This window comes from Oncorhynchus tshawytscha, linkage group LG05 (genome assembly GCF_018296145.1).
Source record: "Oncorhynchus tshawytscha isolate Ot180627B linkage group LG05, Otsh_v2.0, whole genome shotgun sequence".
NCBI classification, from domain to species: domain Eukaryota; kingdom Metazoa; phylum Chordata; class Actinopteri; order Salmoniformes; family Salmonidae; genus Oncorhynchus; species Oncorhynchus tshawytscha.
In genome coordinates, this window is record NC_056433.1 from 42772954 (window position 1) to 42787062 (window position 14109).

Below are 14109 nucleotides of genomic sequence, written 5' to 3' on the forward strand. Positions count from 1 at the left end.
AATTGAGCTCATGTGCATCCTGCTTCCATTGATCATCCTTAATGTTTCTATAACTTGGAGTCCACCTGTGGTAAATTCAATTGATTGGACATGATTTGAAAAAGCACACACCTTTCTATATAAGATCCCACAGTTGACAGTACATGTCAGAGCAAAAACCTAGCCATGAAGTCGAAGGAATTGTCTGTAAAGCTCAGAGACAGGATTGTGTCAAGGCACAGATCTGGGGAAGGTTACCAAAAAAATTCTGCAGCATTGAGGTCCCCAAGAACCTGATGGTCACTGACAGAGCTCCAGAGTTCCTCTGTGGAGATGGGAGAACCTTCCAGAAGGACATCCATTTCTTCAGCACTCCACCAATCAGGCCATTATGGTAGTGGCCAGATGGAAGCCACTCAGTAAAAGGCACATGACAGCCAGCTTGGAGTTTGCCTAAAGGCACCTAAAGACTCTCAGACCATGACAAACAAGATTTTCTAGTTTGATGAAACCAAGATTGAACTTTTTGACCTGACTTTAAAGTGTCACATCTGGGGGAAACCTGGCACCCTCCCTACAGTTAAGCATGGTGGTGGCAGCATCATGCTGTGGGGATGTTTTTCTGCGGCAGGGACTGGGAGACTAGTCAAGATCGAGGAAAATATGAACAGAGCAAAGATCAGAGATCCTTAATGAAATCCTGCTCCAGAGTGCTCAGGCCCTCAGACTGGGGCAAAGGTTCACCTTCCTACAGGACAACGACCCTAAGCAGCCAAGACAATGCAGGAGTGGCTTCGGGACAAGTGTTAATGTCCTTGAGTGGTCCATCTAGAGCCTGGACTTGAACCCGATCGAACATCTCTGGTGAGACCTGGAAATACCTGTGCAGGTGCTTCAAGCTTGTAGCGTCATATCCAAGAAAACTCGAGGCTGTAATCGCTGCCAAAGGTGCTTCAAAAAAGTACTGAGTAAAGGGTCTGAATACTTTCCAAATGCACTGTATACAGTTGAAGTTGACATACACCTTAGCCAAATACATTTAAACTCAGTTTTTCACAATTCCTGACATTTAGTCCTAGTAAGAATTCCCTGTCTTAGGTCAGTTAGGATCACCACTTTATTTTAAGGATGTGAAATGTCAGAGTAATAGTAGAGAGAATTAATTATTTATTTATTGTTTTCATCACATTCCCAGTGGGTCAGACCTTTAAAATTGTTTAACTTGGGTCAAACATTTTGGGTAGCCTTCCACAAGCTTCCCACAATAAGTTAGGTGAATTTTGGCCCATTCCTCCTGACAGAGCTGGTGTAACTGAGTCAGGTCTGTAAGGCCTTCTTGCTCGCACATGCTTTTTCAGTTTTGCCCCCAAATTGTCTATAGGATAGAGGTCAGGGCTTTGGGATGGCCACTCCAAAACCTTGACTTTGTTGTCCTTAAGCCATTTTGCCACAACTTTGGAAGTATGCTTGGGGTCATTGTCCATTTGGAAGACCCATTTGCGACCAAGCTTTAACTTCCTGACTAATGTCTTGATGTTGCTTCAATATATCCACATAATTGTCCTTCCTTATGAAGCCATCTATTTTGTGAAGTGCACCAGTCTCTCCTGCAGCAAACACCCCCATAACATGATGCTGCCACCTCCGTGCTTCACGGTTGGGATGGTGTACTTCGGCTTGCAAGCCTCCACCTTTTTCCTCCAAACATAACGATGGCCATTATGTCCAAACAGTTCTATTTTTGTATCTTCAGTACGATCTTTGTCCCCATGTGCAGTTGCAAACCGTAGTCTGGCTTTTTTATGGCGGTTTTGGAGCAGTGGCTTCTTCCTTGCAGAGTGGCCTTTCAGGTTATTTTGATTATAGGACTCGTTTGACTGGATATAGATACTTTTGTACCCGTTTCCTCCAGCATCTTCACAAGGTCCTTTGCTGTTGCTCTGGGATTGATTTGCACTTTTTGCACTAAAGTACGTTCATCTCTAGGAGACAGAGCACGTCTTCTTCCTGAGCGGTATGACGGCTGTGTGGTCCCATGGTTTTTATACTTGCGTACTATTGTTTGTACAGATGAACGTGGTACCTTCAGGCATTTGGAAATTGCTCCCAAGGATGGTGGAGGTCTTGTGGAGGTCTACAATTATTTTCTGAGTTCTTGGCTGATTTATTTTGATTTTCCCATGATGTCAAGCAAAGAGGCACTGAGTTTGAAGGTAGACCTTGAAATTGGAGTGTACATCCACAGGTACACCTCCAATTGACTCAAATTATGTCAATTAGCCTATCAGAATCTTCTAATGCCATGACACAATTTTCTGGAATTTTCCAAGCTGTTTAAAGGCACTGCCAACTTAGTGTATGCAAACTTCTGACCCATTGGAATTTTGATACATTGAAATAAACTGTCTGTGAACAATTGTTGGAAAAATGACTGACTTGTGTCATGCACAAAGTAGATGTCCTAACCGACTTGCCAAAACTATAGTTTGTTAACAAGGGTGGAGTTGATGAAAAACAAGTTTTAATGACTCCCAAGCTAAGGGTATGTTAACTTCCCTACTTCAACTGTATGAATGTACTGTACCAGTCTAAGGTTTGGACTCACTCATTCCAGTTGTTTGTTGTTGTGCTATTTTCTAATAGTGAAGACATCAAAACTATGAAGTAACACGTATGGGATCATGAAGTAACCAAAAAATTGTTAAACAAATCAAAATATATTTTATATTTGAGATTTTTGCCTTGATGACAGCTTTGCACTCTTCACTGCTTTTCCTTCACTCTGCGGTCCAACTCATCCCAAACAGCGGCAGTTAGCCTAGTGGTTAAAGCGTTGGGGCCGTAACCGAAAGGTTGCTGGATCGAATCCTTGAGCTGACAATTTAGTTATCCCACTGTTCCCCGGTAGGCCGTCATTGTGAATAAGAATTTGTTCTTAACTGACTTGCCTAGTTAAATAAATTAAATTATAAGTTAAATTACAAAAACCCATCTCAATTAGGTTGAGGTCAGGTGAATGTGGAGGCCAGGTCATCTGATGCAGCACTCCATCACTGTGTTTTGGGCCATTGTCCTGTTGAAAAAGAAATGATCGTCCCACTAAGCGCAAATCAGATGGGATGACGTATCGCTGCAGAATTCTGTGGTAGCCATGCTGGTTAAGTGTGCCTTGAATTCTAAATAAATCACTGACGGTGTCACCAGCAAAGCACCCCCATACCATCACATCTCATCCTCCATACTTCACGGTGGGAAACACACATGCGGAGATCATCCATTCACCTGCTCTCTGTCGCACAAAGACACTGCGTTTGGATCCAAAAATCTCAAATTTGGACTCATCAGACCAAACAACAGATTTCCACTGGTCTAATGTCCATTGCTCGTGTTTCTTGCCCGAAGCAAGTCTCTTCTTCTTTCTTATTGGTGTCTTTTAGTAGTGGTTTCTTTGTAGCAATGGTACCACGAGGTCTGATTCACGCAGTCTCCTCTGAGCAGTTGATGTTGAGATGTCTGTTACTTGAACTCTGTGAAGCATTTATTTGGACTGCAATCTTAGGTGCAGAGGTAACTTCTGGGTCTTCCTGTCCTGTGGTGGTCCTCATGAGAGCCAGTTTCATCATGGTTTTTGTGACTGCACTTGAAGAAACTTTCAAAGTTCTTGACATTTTCCGGGTTGACTGTTTCATGTCTTTTAATATAGTGATGGACTGTCATTTCTCTTTGCATAGTTGAGCTGTTCTTGCCATAATATGGTCTTTTACCAAATAGGGCTATCTTCTGTATACTAACCCTACATTAAGAAGGAAATAAATTCTACAAATACATTTTTAACAAGGCATAAAAAGAAAAACCCTTCAAAAACCCCTGAGTAGGTAGGTAGGTAGGTATCCGCTGAATTGCAGAGCGCCAAATTCAAATTAAATTACTAAAAATGTTTAATTTTCATGAAATCACAAGTGCAATATAGCAAAACACAGTTTAGCTTGTTGTTAATCCACCTGGCGTGTCCGATTTCAATAAAGCTTTTCGGCGAAAGCATACCAAGCGTTTATGTAAGAACATCTCTCTCAGTAGACAAAATATTACAAACAGCTAGCAGCCAAGTAGATTGGTCTCGAAAGTCAGAAAAGCAATAAATTAAATCGCTTACCTTTGATGATCTTCGGATGTTTGTACTCACGAGACTCCCAGTTACACAATAAATGTTCCTTTTGTTCCATAAAGATTATTTTTATATCCAAAATACCCCCATTTGTTTGGCGCGTTATGTTCAGAAGTCCACAGGCTCGAGCACAGACAAAAATTCCAAATAGTATCTGTAAAGTGCGTAGAAAGATGTCAAATGTTTTTTATAATCAATCCTCAGGTTGTTTTTACAATATATAATCGATAATATGTCAACCGGAATGTAGCTTCTTCCATAGGAAGTTGCGCATGAAAAACTCTGCTGGCACCCAGCCATCCACTGATGCGATGGGTTCTTTCTCGCTCATTTTTCAAAATAAAAGCCTGAAACTATGTCTAAAGACTCTTCACACCTTGAGGAAGCCATAGGAAAAGGATATCCTTTGCAACACATAAAATATCCCTTTAAATGGAGGCAAGGCATCCAATGGAACAGAGAGCTTTCAGGAAAAACAGCACTTGTTGGATTTTCCTCAGGTTTTCGCCTGCAATATCAGTTCTGTTATACTCACAGACAATATTTTGAGTGTTTTCTATCCTAATCTGACAATTTAATGCATATCCTAGTTTCTGGGCCTGAGAAATAGGCAGTTTCAAATGGGTATGTTTTTTTGCCAAAAACAACACTCGATAAGATAAAGGCTCAAAATGGATAGAAACAAAGACTTTTCTTCTGAAACGCAACAGTCTATTCTTGTTCTGAGAAAGGAAGGCTTTTCTATGCGAGAAATTGCCAAGAAAGATCTCGTTCAATGCTGTGTACTACTCCCATTACAGAACAGTGCAAACTGGCTTTAACCATAATAGAAAGTGGAGTGGCAGGCCCAACTGGAGGGGCACAACTGAGCAAGAGGACAAGTACATTAGTGTCTAGTTTGAGAAACAGACGCCTCACAAGTCCTCAACTGGCAGCTTCATTAAATAGTACCAGCAAAACACCAGTCTCAACGTCAACAGTGAAGAGGCCACTCTGGGATGCTGCCCTTATTTTAGAAATGAACATTAAATTCAATGGCAATACCTCTTGTGGACATTCCTGCAGTCAGCATGCCAAATGCACGCTCACTCAAAACTTGAGACGTCTGTGACATTGTATTGTGACAAATCGGTACATTTTATAGTGGCTTTTTTGGGGGCCCCAGCACAAGTTGCACCTGTGTAATTATCATGCTTATTAATCAACTTCTTGATATGCCACACCTGTCAGGTGGATGAATTATCTTAGCAAAGGAGAAAGGCTCACAAACAGGGATGTAAACACATCTGTGCACCAAATTTGAGAGAAATAAGCTTTTTGTGGACAATTTTGGGGATCTTTTATTTCAGCTCATGAAACATGGGACCAACACTTTACATGTTGCTTTTCTATTTTTGTTCAGTGTAGTAGCTGGCTCGTTTTGCCTCTTGACTTTCCCCTAACCCTGGACCAAGTTTTGGAAACCCTGCTTTAGAGCATAAATACCATCTGGGATATAAACATGTTTGTCTCACCGGAATAAGCTACTACCGCACTATTCATTAACTGTGCGACCGAAAGCACCCCATTTGACCGTCATGTGTCATGCCGCTAGCGGCACCCCTCGACAATATTCCGCTGAAAAGGCAGCGCGCGAAATTCAAAAATATTTTGCATTAACAAGTGCAATACACCAAATGAAAGGTAAACTTCTTAATCTACCCATCCTGTCCGATTTCAAAAAGGCTTTACAGCGAAAGCACAACATATGATTATGTTAGGTCAGAGCCGAGTCACAAAAACACACACAGCCATTTTTCCAGACAGAGGAGTCACAAAAAGCAGAAATATAGATAAAATGAATCACTAACCTTTGATGATCTTCATTAGATGACACTCATAGGACTTCATGTTACACAATACATGTACGTTTTGCTCGATAAAGTGCATATTTATATCCAAAAATCTGTTTACATTGGCGCGTTAAGTTCAGTAATATTTTGCTTCCAAAACATCCAGTGATTTTGCAGAGAGCCACATCAGTTTACAGAAATACTCATTATAAACATTGATACAAGATACAAGTGTTATTCACAGAATTAAAGATATACTTCTCCTTAATTCTCCTTAATAAATATTCACTTACCTTTGATGATCTTCATCAGAATGCACTCCCAGGAATCCCAGGTCCACAATAAATGTTTGATTTGTTCGATAAAGTTCATCTTTATGTCCAAATACCTCCTTTTTGTTCGCACGTTTAGCCCAGTAATCCAAATTCATGACGCACGACCACTAGGAGCAGACGAAAAGTCAACAAGTTCCGTTACAGTCTGTAGAAACATGTCAAACGGAGTATAGAAACAATCTTTAGGATTTTTTTAACCTAAATCTTCAATAATGTTCCAACCGCAGAATTCCTTTGTCTTCAGAAATGCAATGGAACTCAAGCTAACTCTCCGGTGAACGTGCGTGGCCAGCTCGTGGCTCTCTGCCAGACCACTGACTCAAAGAGCCCTCATTCCCCCCTCCTTCACAGTAGAAGCATCAAACAAGGTTCTAAAGACTGTTGACATCTAGTGGAAGCCTTAGGAAGTGCAATTTGACCGCATAGACACTGTGTATTCGATAGGCCAAGAGTTGGAAAACTGCAAACCTCAGATTTCCCACTTCCTGGTTGGATTTTTTTCAGGGTTTCGCCTGCAATATGAGTTCTGTTATACTCACAGACATCATTCAAACAGTTTTAGAAACTTTAGTGTTTTCTATCCAAATCTACTAATAATATGCATATATTAGCAACTGGGACTGAGTAGCAGGCATTTTATTCTGGGCACGCTTTTCATCCAAACGTGAAAATGCTGCCCCCTATCCCAAACAGGTTAACGTTTCAATTGCTAAACATGATCACATTATATAGGTAACTTCTGATCATTGCATAGCCTACGTGATAAGAAAGTAACAGTTTACAGGGAGATACACAAAACTAGGTTTTGGCGCAAAACCAGTTGCCGGTGCTCCAAACTCTTATACATGTTTCTTCTTTTACTGGTGATCAGCAACAATCAGTAGGGCATCGCTAACCCACTTTATTATAAATAAATAAATGTGCTCATCAACCGTAAATCATCTGTGTCTGGTTATTCATATAAGCATGTCTTTAGATTAAGTGACGGAGGACATAGGACCATCGTCACACTTGAGTTAGGGAATTGCCGCATTCAAAACAAATGGGAACTCAGAGTTCGGTGCGTTCAAGACAACGGGGACCTTGAAAAAAAAACGAGCTCCAACTGGGGATTTAAAAAATTATTTTTTACTTGTCATCCAACTTAGAATTCCAAGTCGGCTCCTGTATAAACAGAGTTATGGTAATGTGGCTGTATTGTCTTTCATGATGTCACAAACATGAAACAAAACGGACCGGGTCGTAGCTGGCTTCTCCACCGACCGCTTACACATTCTCTAAAACATGGATATTGTTCAGTTCTCAAGTTCTGTGATGTCGAAGAAGTTCCTTTGTTCTCTCTATATGTCTCTTTCTGCATGACCAGGAGGAAAGAGTCTCCTCCAGGAATTTACGACCTGAGATAACAGAACCTGGGTGTAGGAGATTGAGAGGAGGAAGCCACTCACTATACCCAAAGAGGGCCACGTCATGACAGTCTATACAAGCAAGTCAAACACCCATGAGTCCAAATCTACTCCACATCTCCAAATCATAAAACTCATGTCATATACAGTGTCAATATTTATGATCTCTCTTTGTTACAAAATGACATGTCGTCATAGCCTGGGTTCTGAACAGAATGAGCCTATGAAGGACATTTGTTTCAGCACACGCACCTGAATGCGCTCATGACTACTTTCTATGGACACCAAAATTACGATCTGTTTCTCCGAATTACCTTGTGAAAGCCTAACACTGTATAATCGTACGTTGACAAGAGATCAAGCTTTCAAATCATGCACACATTACCCAGATTATGATTTATAATGTACAGAAATTGTGTGCAGGGTTGTGTTCCAAAATAAATAACTACAAGTGTGCTTGCTCTAGGTCCTCAACAACACAGCTCGGAGAGCTCAAAAAAGTACCTTATAGTTGAAGATTTCTTTGCATTGAAATTGCTTCGAAACTGCACACTTTGAAGTGGTTTATGGCCACTTGGAGACACCAGTTTTTGTCTTATGCTGCACCTTCCCCTACATTTTTCATGCTACTGAATGTATCCAGAGATTTTTAAGATTTCATTATCAACAAATGTTACGAAAAGTACAGTAAATGTAAAATGCACAAAGTGAACCGTGTAATATTTGGATTCAGACTTGTCAGGTAAACTGTTGTGTACTCACCTTTGGTTAAAAACAAAAAATCCCATTATCTCCAAACTGTTCCCTATCAATTGCTACCATGGATGTATTTTCATATTTGTTATGTAAGAGACATTTCAATTTAGCTCTATACATGTAGGCCAATTCCCACGAGTGCAACGGATTAACGCCCACCGTAGCAAAATGGGCATTTCTTATTAAACTAGCTCAGGTGGTACCTCCTTGTTCTGGACCCTAGATGTGTGGCTCAGTGGCACAGAGTACTGAGTCACTCATTGTCCTCAACTGGCCACCCACAGTGAATCAGGATCAGACTGTTTCTGTTGACCCTCCTGACTGACTCTCTCTTGCAGGACTTCTCGAATGACGACACCAAGCTGGAGTACAATGTGGACGCAGACAATGGCATCGCGATGGAGGGCTACCTGTTTAAGAGGGCCAGCAATGCCTTCAAGACATGGAACAGGTCAGCTGCAATAAATAATGCTCTTTCTTATTTCCTCCCTCATTCTCTGACATTCCCTCTTTTTCTCTCTCTCCTTCTCCCCCTTGTCTCTCTTTATCGTTCTCCCCGTTTCTCTCTTTCGTGCTCTCTCTCTCCCTTCACCCCCCCTGTCTCTTTCTGGTCAAGCTGATATATCCCCTAGCACAGCTTCACCAGTGCACTAAACTCCACAATACATGTCCAGTATGTAGAACATGCATGGAAGAAGTCATCTTTATGTCCTCTAACTGTATGGTGATTAGGGTGGAGAGGTGATAATTCTCTGTTTAGTATGAATCCGCCCAGGGCCCTAGTCAGCCAGGTGGGAAGGATGGAGGGAGGTAGGGATGGTGAGAGGGAGGGATTCTAGCTGCTGAGGCGGCGTCTCCATGGCGATCAATAGTGACATGTGACGTAGTCAACTGACATGACGGGGAGCGCTGCCTGATTGGCGCATGGCTCTGTGTGCTGCATGGAGTTAGCAAGTAGACCTCCAGCTCTTTATTGTCCTGTAGCCTCCAAAGCCATTCCCTGTACTGCAAGATGGAGGTCTCTGGAACCATGCCTTTTGAGAATAACTTGTAATATCTACTCAACTATTTGTCTCAGGCAAACAATTGGGTTTCAAACGTTACAAAGTTAAATGTTACCACACACACAACTTTTCCCCTGATATTTTCTGTCAAACCATGACAAACAGCATAGTTTTCTAGAATAGGAATCCAGGATTTAAAAACCATATCATAATCTATATATTTCTATTTCATTAAATCTATAACCATTTCAATTTACTTTCTTAACTAACTTGTTTCTCTGACTACTGAGAATAGTTGGAATGCTTGCATGCATTTCAGAATTCAACCTTCAGCCTCTGAGATAAATGCAATAAATTGTGTCACCCATTTACCTGTGACCGTGACTGCTGGTGTGATCTCCTTTCAGGCGCTGGTTCTCCATTCAAAACAATCAGTTAGTTTACCAGAAGAAATTCAAGGTAAGTCCGATGACTCCAGCAGTGTCCCAAATGGCACCCTATTCCCTATAGGCCCTGTTCAAAAGTAGTGCACTTAATAGGGCCATGTTCTGTTATAATCTCCACCCGGCACAGCCAGAAGAAGACTGGCCACCCCTCAGAGCCTGGTTCCTCTCTAGGTTTCTTCCTAGGTTCTGGCCTTCGTAGGGTGTTTTTCCTAGCCACCGTGCTTCTACATCTGCATTGCATGCTGGTTGGAGTTTTAGGCTGGGTTTCTGTACAGCACTTTGTGACATCGGCTGATGTAAAAAGGGCTTAATAAATCAATTTGATTGATTGAAATACATTTGATTGATTTAGGATGCAGACTCCAACTGTACCACCCACCATCAAATATACACTACTGTTCAAGTTTGGGGTTTGGGGTCACTTAGAAATTTCCTCAACTGGCAGCTTCATTAAATAGTACCCGCAAAACACCAGTCTCAACGTCAACAGGGAAGAGGCGACTCCGGGATGCTGGCCTTCTAGGCAGAGTTCCTCTGTCCAGTGTCCTTTTGCCCATTTTAATATTTTTATTGGCCAGTCTGAGATATGGCTTTCTCTTTGCAACTCTGCCTGAAGGCCAGCATCCCGGAGCCACTTCTTCACTGTTGACATTGAGACTGGTGTTTTGCAGGTACTATCTAACAAGAATAGACTGACGAGTTTCAGAAAAAAGTTATTTGTTTCTGGCTATTTTGAGCCTGTAATCGAACCCACAAATGCTGATGCTACAGATACTCAACTAGTCTAAAGAAGGCCCGTTTTATTGCTTCTTTAGTCAGCACAAAGTTTTAAGCTGTGCTAACATAATCACAAAATAGTTTTCTAATGATCAATTAGCCTTTTCAAATTATAAACTTGGATTAGCTAACACAACGTGCCATTGGAACACGAGTGATAATGGGCCTATGTAGATATTCCATAAAAGATCTGCCGTTTCCAGCTACAATAGTCATTTACAACATTAACAATGTCTACACTGCATTTCTGATCAATTTTATGTTATTTTAATGGACTTTAAAAAAAAAAAAATTTAAACAAGGACATTTCTAAGTGACACCAAACTTTTGAACGGTACTATACATGTTTCACTTCCAGCCAATATTCCCTTTACATGTTTTATGTACTGAAGTAGCGTTGAATAAGGAGCACAGTTAACAGATGATGAGTTTGTGGAATGTGGAGGAAAACAATTCACTCTGCTGCTGGTTACAATGTGAAATCAGTCTATGCAGTGTTGTGAAGCATTTCCATTTGCGCATGTGTGTCAGAGCGCTGAGTGTGTGTGTATTGTGCATTGTAGTGTGTTTGTTTTACTAAGACTGTGTGTGTTCTCCTTTCCCAGGATAATCCCACAGTGGTGGTGGAGGACTTGCGGCTATGCACAGTCAAACACTGTGAGGATATCGAACGCCGCTTCTGCTTTGAAGTGGTGTCCCCCACCAAGTGAGTACACACACACAATATATTGCACATACAGTTGAGGTCAGAAGTTTACATACACTTAGGTTGTTTTTCAACCACTCCACAAATTTCTTGTTAACAAAACCCTAGTTTTGGCAAGTCTTTTAGGACATCTATTGTGTGCATGACACAAGTAATCTTCCCAACAATTGTTTACAGACAGGTTATTTCACTTATATTTCACTGTATCATAATTCCAGTGGGTCAGAAGTTTACATACACTAAGTTGACTGTGCCTTGAAACAGCATGGAAAATTCCAGAAAATGATGTCATGGCTTCTGAAGCTTCTGATAGGCTAATTGACATCATTTGAGTCAATTGGAGGTGTACCTGTGGATGTATTTCAAGGCCTACCTTCAAACTCAGTGCCTCTTTGCTTGACATCATTGGAAAATCAAAAGAAATCAGCCAAGACCTCAGAAAAAGAATTGTAGACCTCCACGTGTGGTTCATCCTTGGGAGCAATTTCCAAATGCCTGAAGGTACCACATTCATCTGTACAAACAATAGTATGCAAGTATAAACACCATGGGACCACGCAGCCCGTCAAACCTCTCAGGAAGGAGAAGCATTCTGTCTCCTAGAGATAAATGTACTTTGGTGCGAAAAGTGCAACTCAATCCCAGAACAACCTTGTGAAGATTCTGGAGGAAACCGGTACAAAAGTATCTGTATCCACAGTAAAACGAGTCCTATAATCGAAATAACCTGAAAGGCCGCTCAGCAAGGAAGAAGCCACTGCTCCAAAACCACCATAAAAAGCCAGACTACTGTTTGCAGCTGCACATGGAGACAAAGATCATACTTTTTGGACAAATGTCCTCTGGTCTGATGAAACAAAAATAGAACTGTTTCGCAATAATGACCATCATTATGTTAGGAGGAGAAAGGTGGAGGCTTGCAAGCCGAAGAACACCATCCCAACCGTGAAGCACAGGGGTGGCAGCATCATGTTGTGTGGGGGTGCTTTGCTGCAGGAGGGACTGGTGCACTTCACAAAATAGATCATGAGGAAGTAAAATTATGTGGCTATATTGAAGCAACATCTCAAGACATCAGTCAGGAAGTTAAAGCTTTGTTGCAAATAGGTCTTCCAAATGGCCAATGACCCCAAGCATACTTCCAAAGTTGTGGCAAAATGACTTAAGGACAACAAAGTCAAGATATTGGAGTGGCCATCACAAAGACCTGAACTCAATCATATAGCAAATTTGGGGGCATAACTGAAAAAGCGTGTGCGAGCAAGGAGGCCTACAAACCTGACTCAGTTTCACCAGCTCTGTCAGGAGGAATGGGCCAAAATTCACCCAACTCATTGTGGGAAGCTTGTGGAAGGCTACCTGAAACATTTGACCAAATTCTAACAATTTAAAGGCAATGCTACCAAATACTAATTGAGTGTATGTAAACTTCTGACCCACTGGGAATGTGATGAAAGAAATAAAAGCTGAAATAAATCCTTCTCTCCACTATTATTCTGACATTTCACATTCTTAAAATGAAATGGTAATCCTAACTGACCTAAAACAGGGAGTTTTTACTTGGATTAAAAGTCAGGAATTGTGAAAAACTGAGTTGAAATGTATTTGGCGAAGGTGTATGTAAACGTCCAACTTCAACTGTATATAGTGCATTTGGAAAGTATTCAGACCTCTTCCATTTTTCCACATTTTGTTATGTTACAAAAAAATTATCATCAATATACACACAATCCCCCATAATGACAAAGCGAAAACAGGTTTTTAGAAATGTATTTTTTTTTAAACAACAAAAAAAAACAGATACATAAGTAGTCAGACCCTTTGCTATGAGACTCAAAATTGAGCTCAGGTGTATTCTGTTTCCATTGATCATCGTTGAGATGTTTCTACAACTTGATTGGAATCCACCTGTGGTAAATTCAATTGATTGGACATGATTTGGAAAGGAGCACACTTGTCTATATAAGGTCCCACAGTTGTCAGTGCATGTCAGAGTGAAAACCAAGCCATGAGGCTGAAGGAATTCTACGTAGAGCTCAGAGACAGGATTGTGTCAAGGCATAGATCTGGGGAAGGGTACAATTTTTTTTTTCAGCATTGAAGGTCCCCAATAACACAGTGGCCTTCATCATTCTTAAATGGAAGATGTTTGGAAGCACCAGTACTCTTCCTAGAGCCTGCCGCCGGGGGGGGAAGGGCCTTGGTCAGGCCCTTTTGCAGCACTCCACCAATCAGGTCTTTATGGTAGAGTTGCCAGACGGAAGCCACTCCTCATTAAAAGGCACATGACAGCCCACTTGGCATTTGCCAAAAGGCACCTAAAGGACTCTGACCATGAAAAACAAGATTCTCTCGTCTGATGAAACCAAGATTGATTCTTGATGAAAACCTGTTCCAGAGCGCTCAGGACCTCAGACTGGGGCGAAGGTTCACCTTCCAACAGGACAGCGACCCTAAGCACACAGCCAAGAAAACGCAGGAGTGTCTTCGGGACAAGTCTTTGAATGTCCTTGAGCGGCCCAACCAGAGCCTGGACTTCAACCCGATCGAACATCTCGTAGACACCTAAAAATAGCTGTTCAGAGATGCTCCCCATCCAACCTGACAAAGCTTGAGAGAATCTGCTGAGAAGAATGGGAGAAACTCCACAAATACAGGTGTGCCAAGCACGTAGCGTCATACCCAAGAAGGCTCGAGGCTGTA

The 14109-nt window shown here is 41.5% G+C and overlaps 1 protein-coding gene across 6 annotated transcripts in view; it reads left to right on the top strand.

The window, feature by feature from the left end:
- acap2b (ArfGAP with coiled-coil, ankyrin repeat and PH domains 2b) overlaps positions 1-14109 on the top strand; it is a 146923-nt gene that overhangs the window by 81032 nt on the left and 51782 nt on the right. For all 6 annotated transcript variants that reach the window (XM_042321915.1, XM_042321914.1, XM_042321916.1 and 3 more), the window contains 3 exons: positions 8812-8924; positions 9885-9936; positions 11306-11406. In XM_042321915.1, the coding sequence (XP_042177849.1) occupies positions 8812-8924; positions 9885-9936; positions 11306-11406 (266 nt within the window). The remainder of the gene's footprint in view (positions 1-8811; positions 8925-9884; positions 9937-11305; positions 11407-14109) is intronic.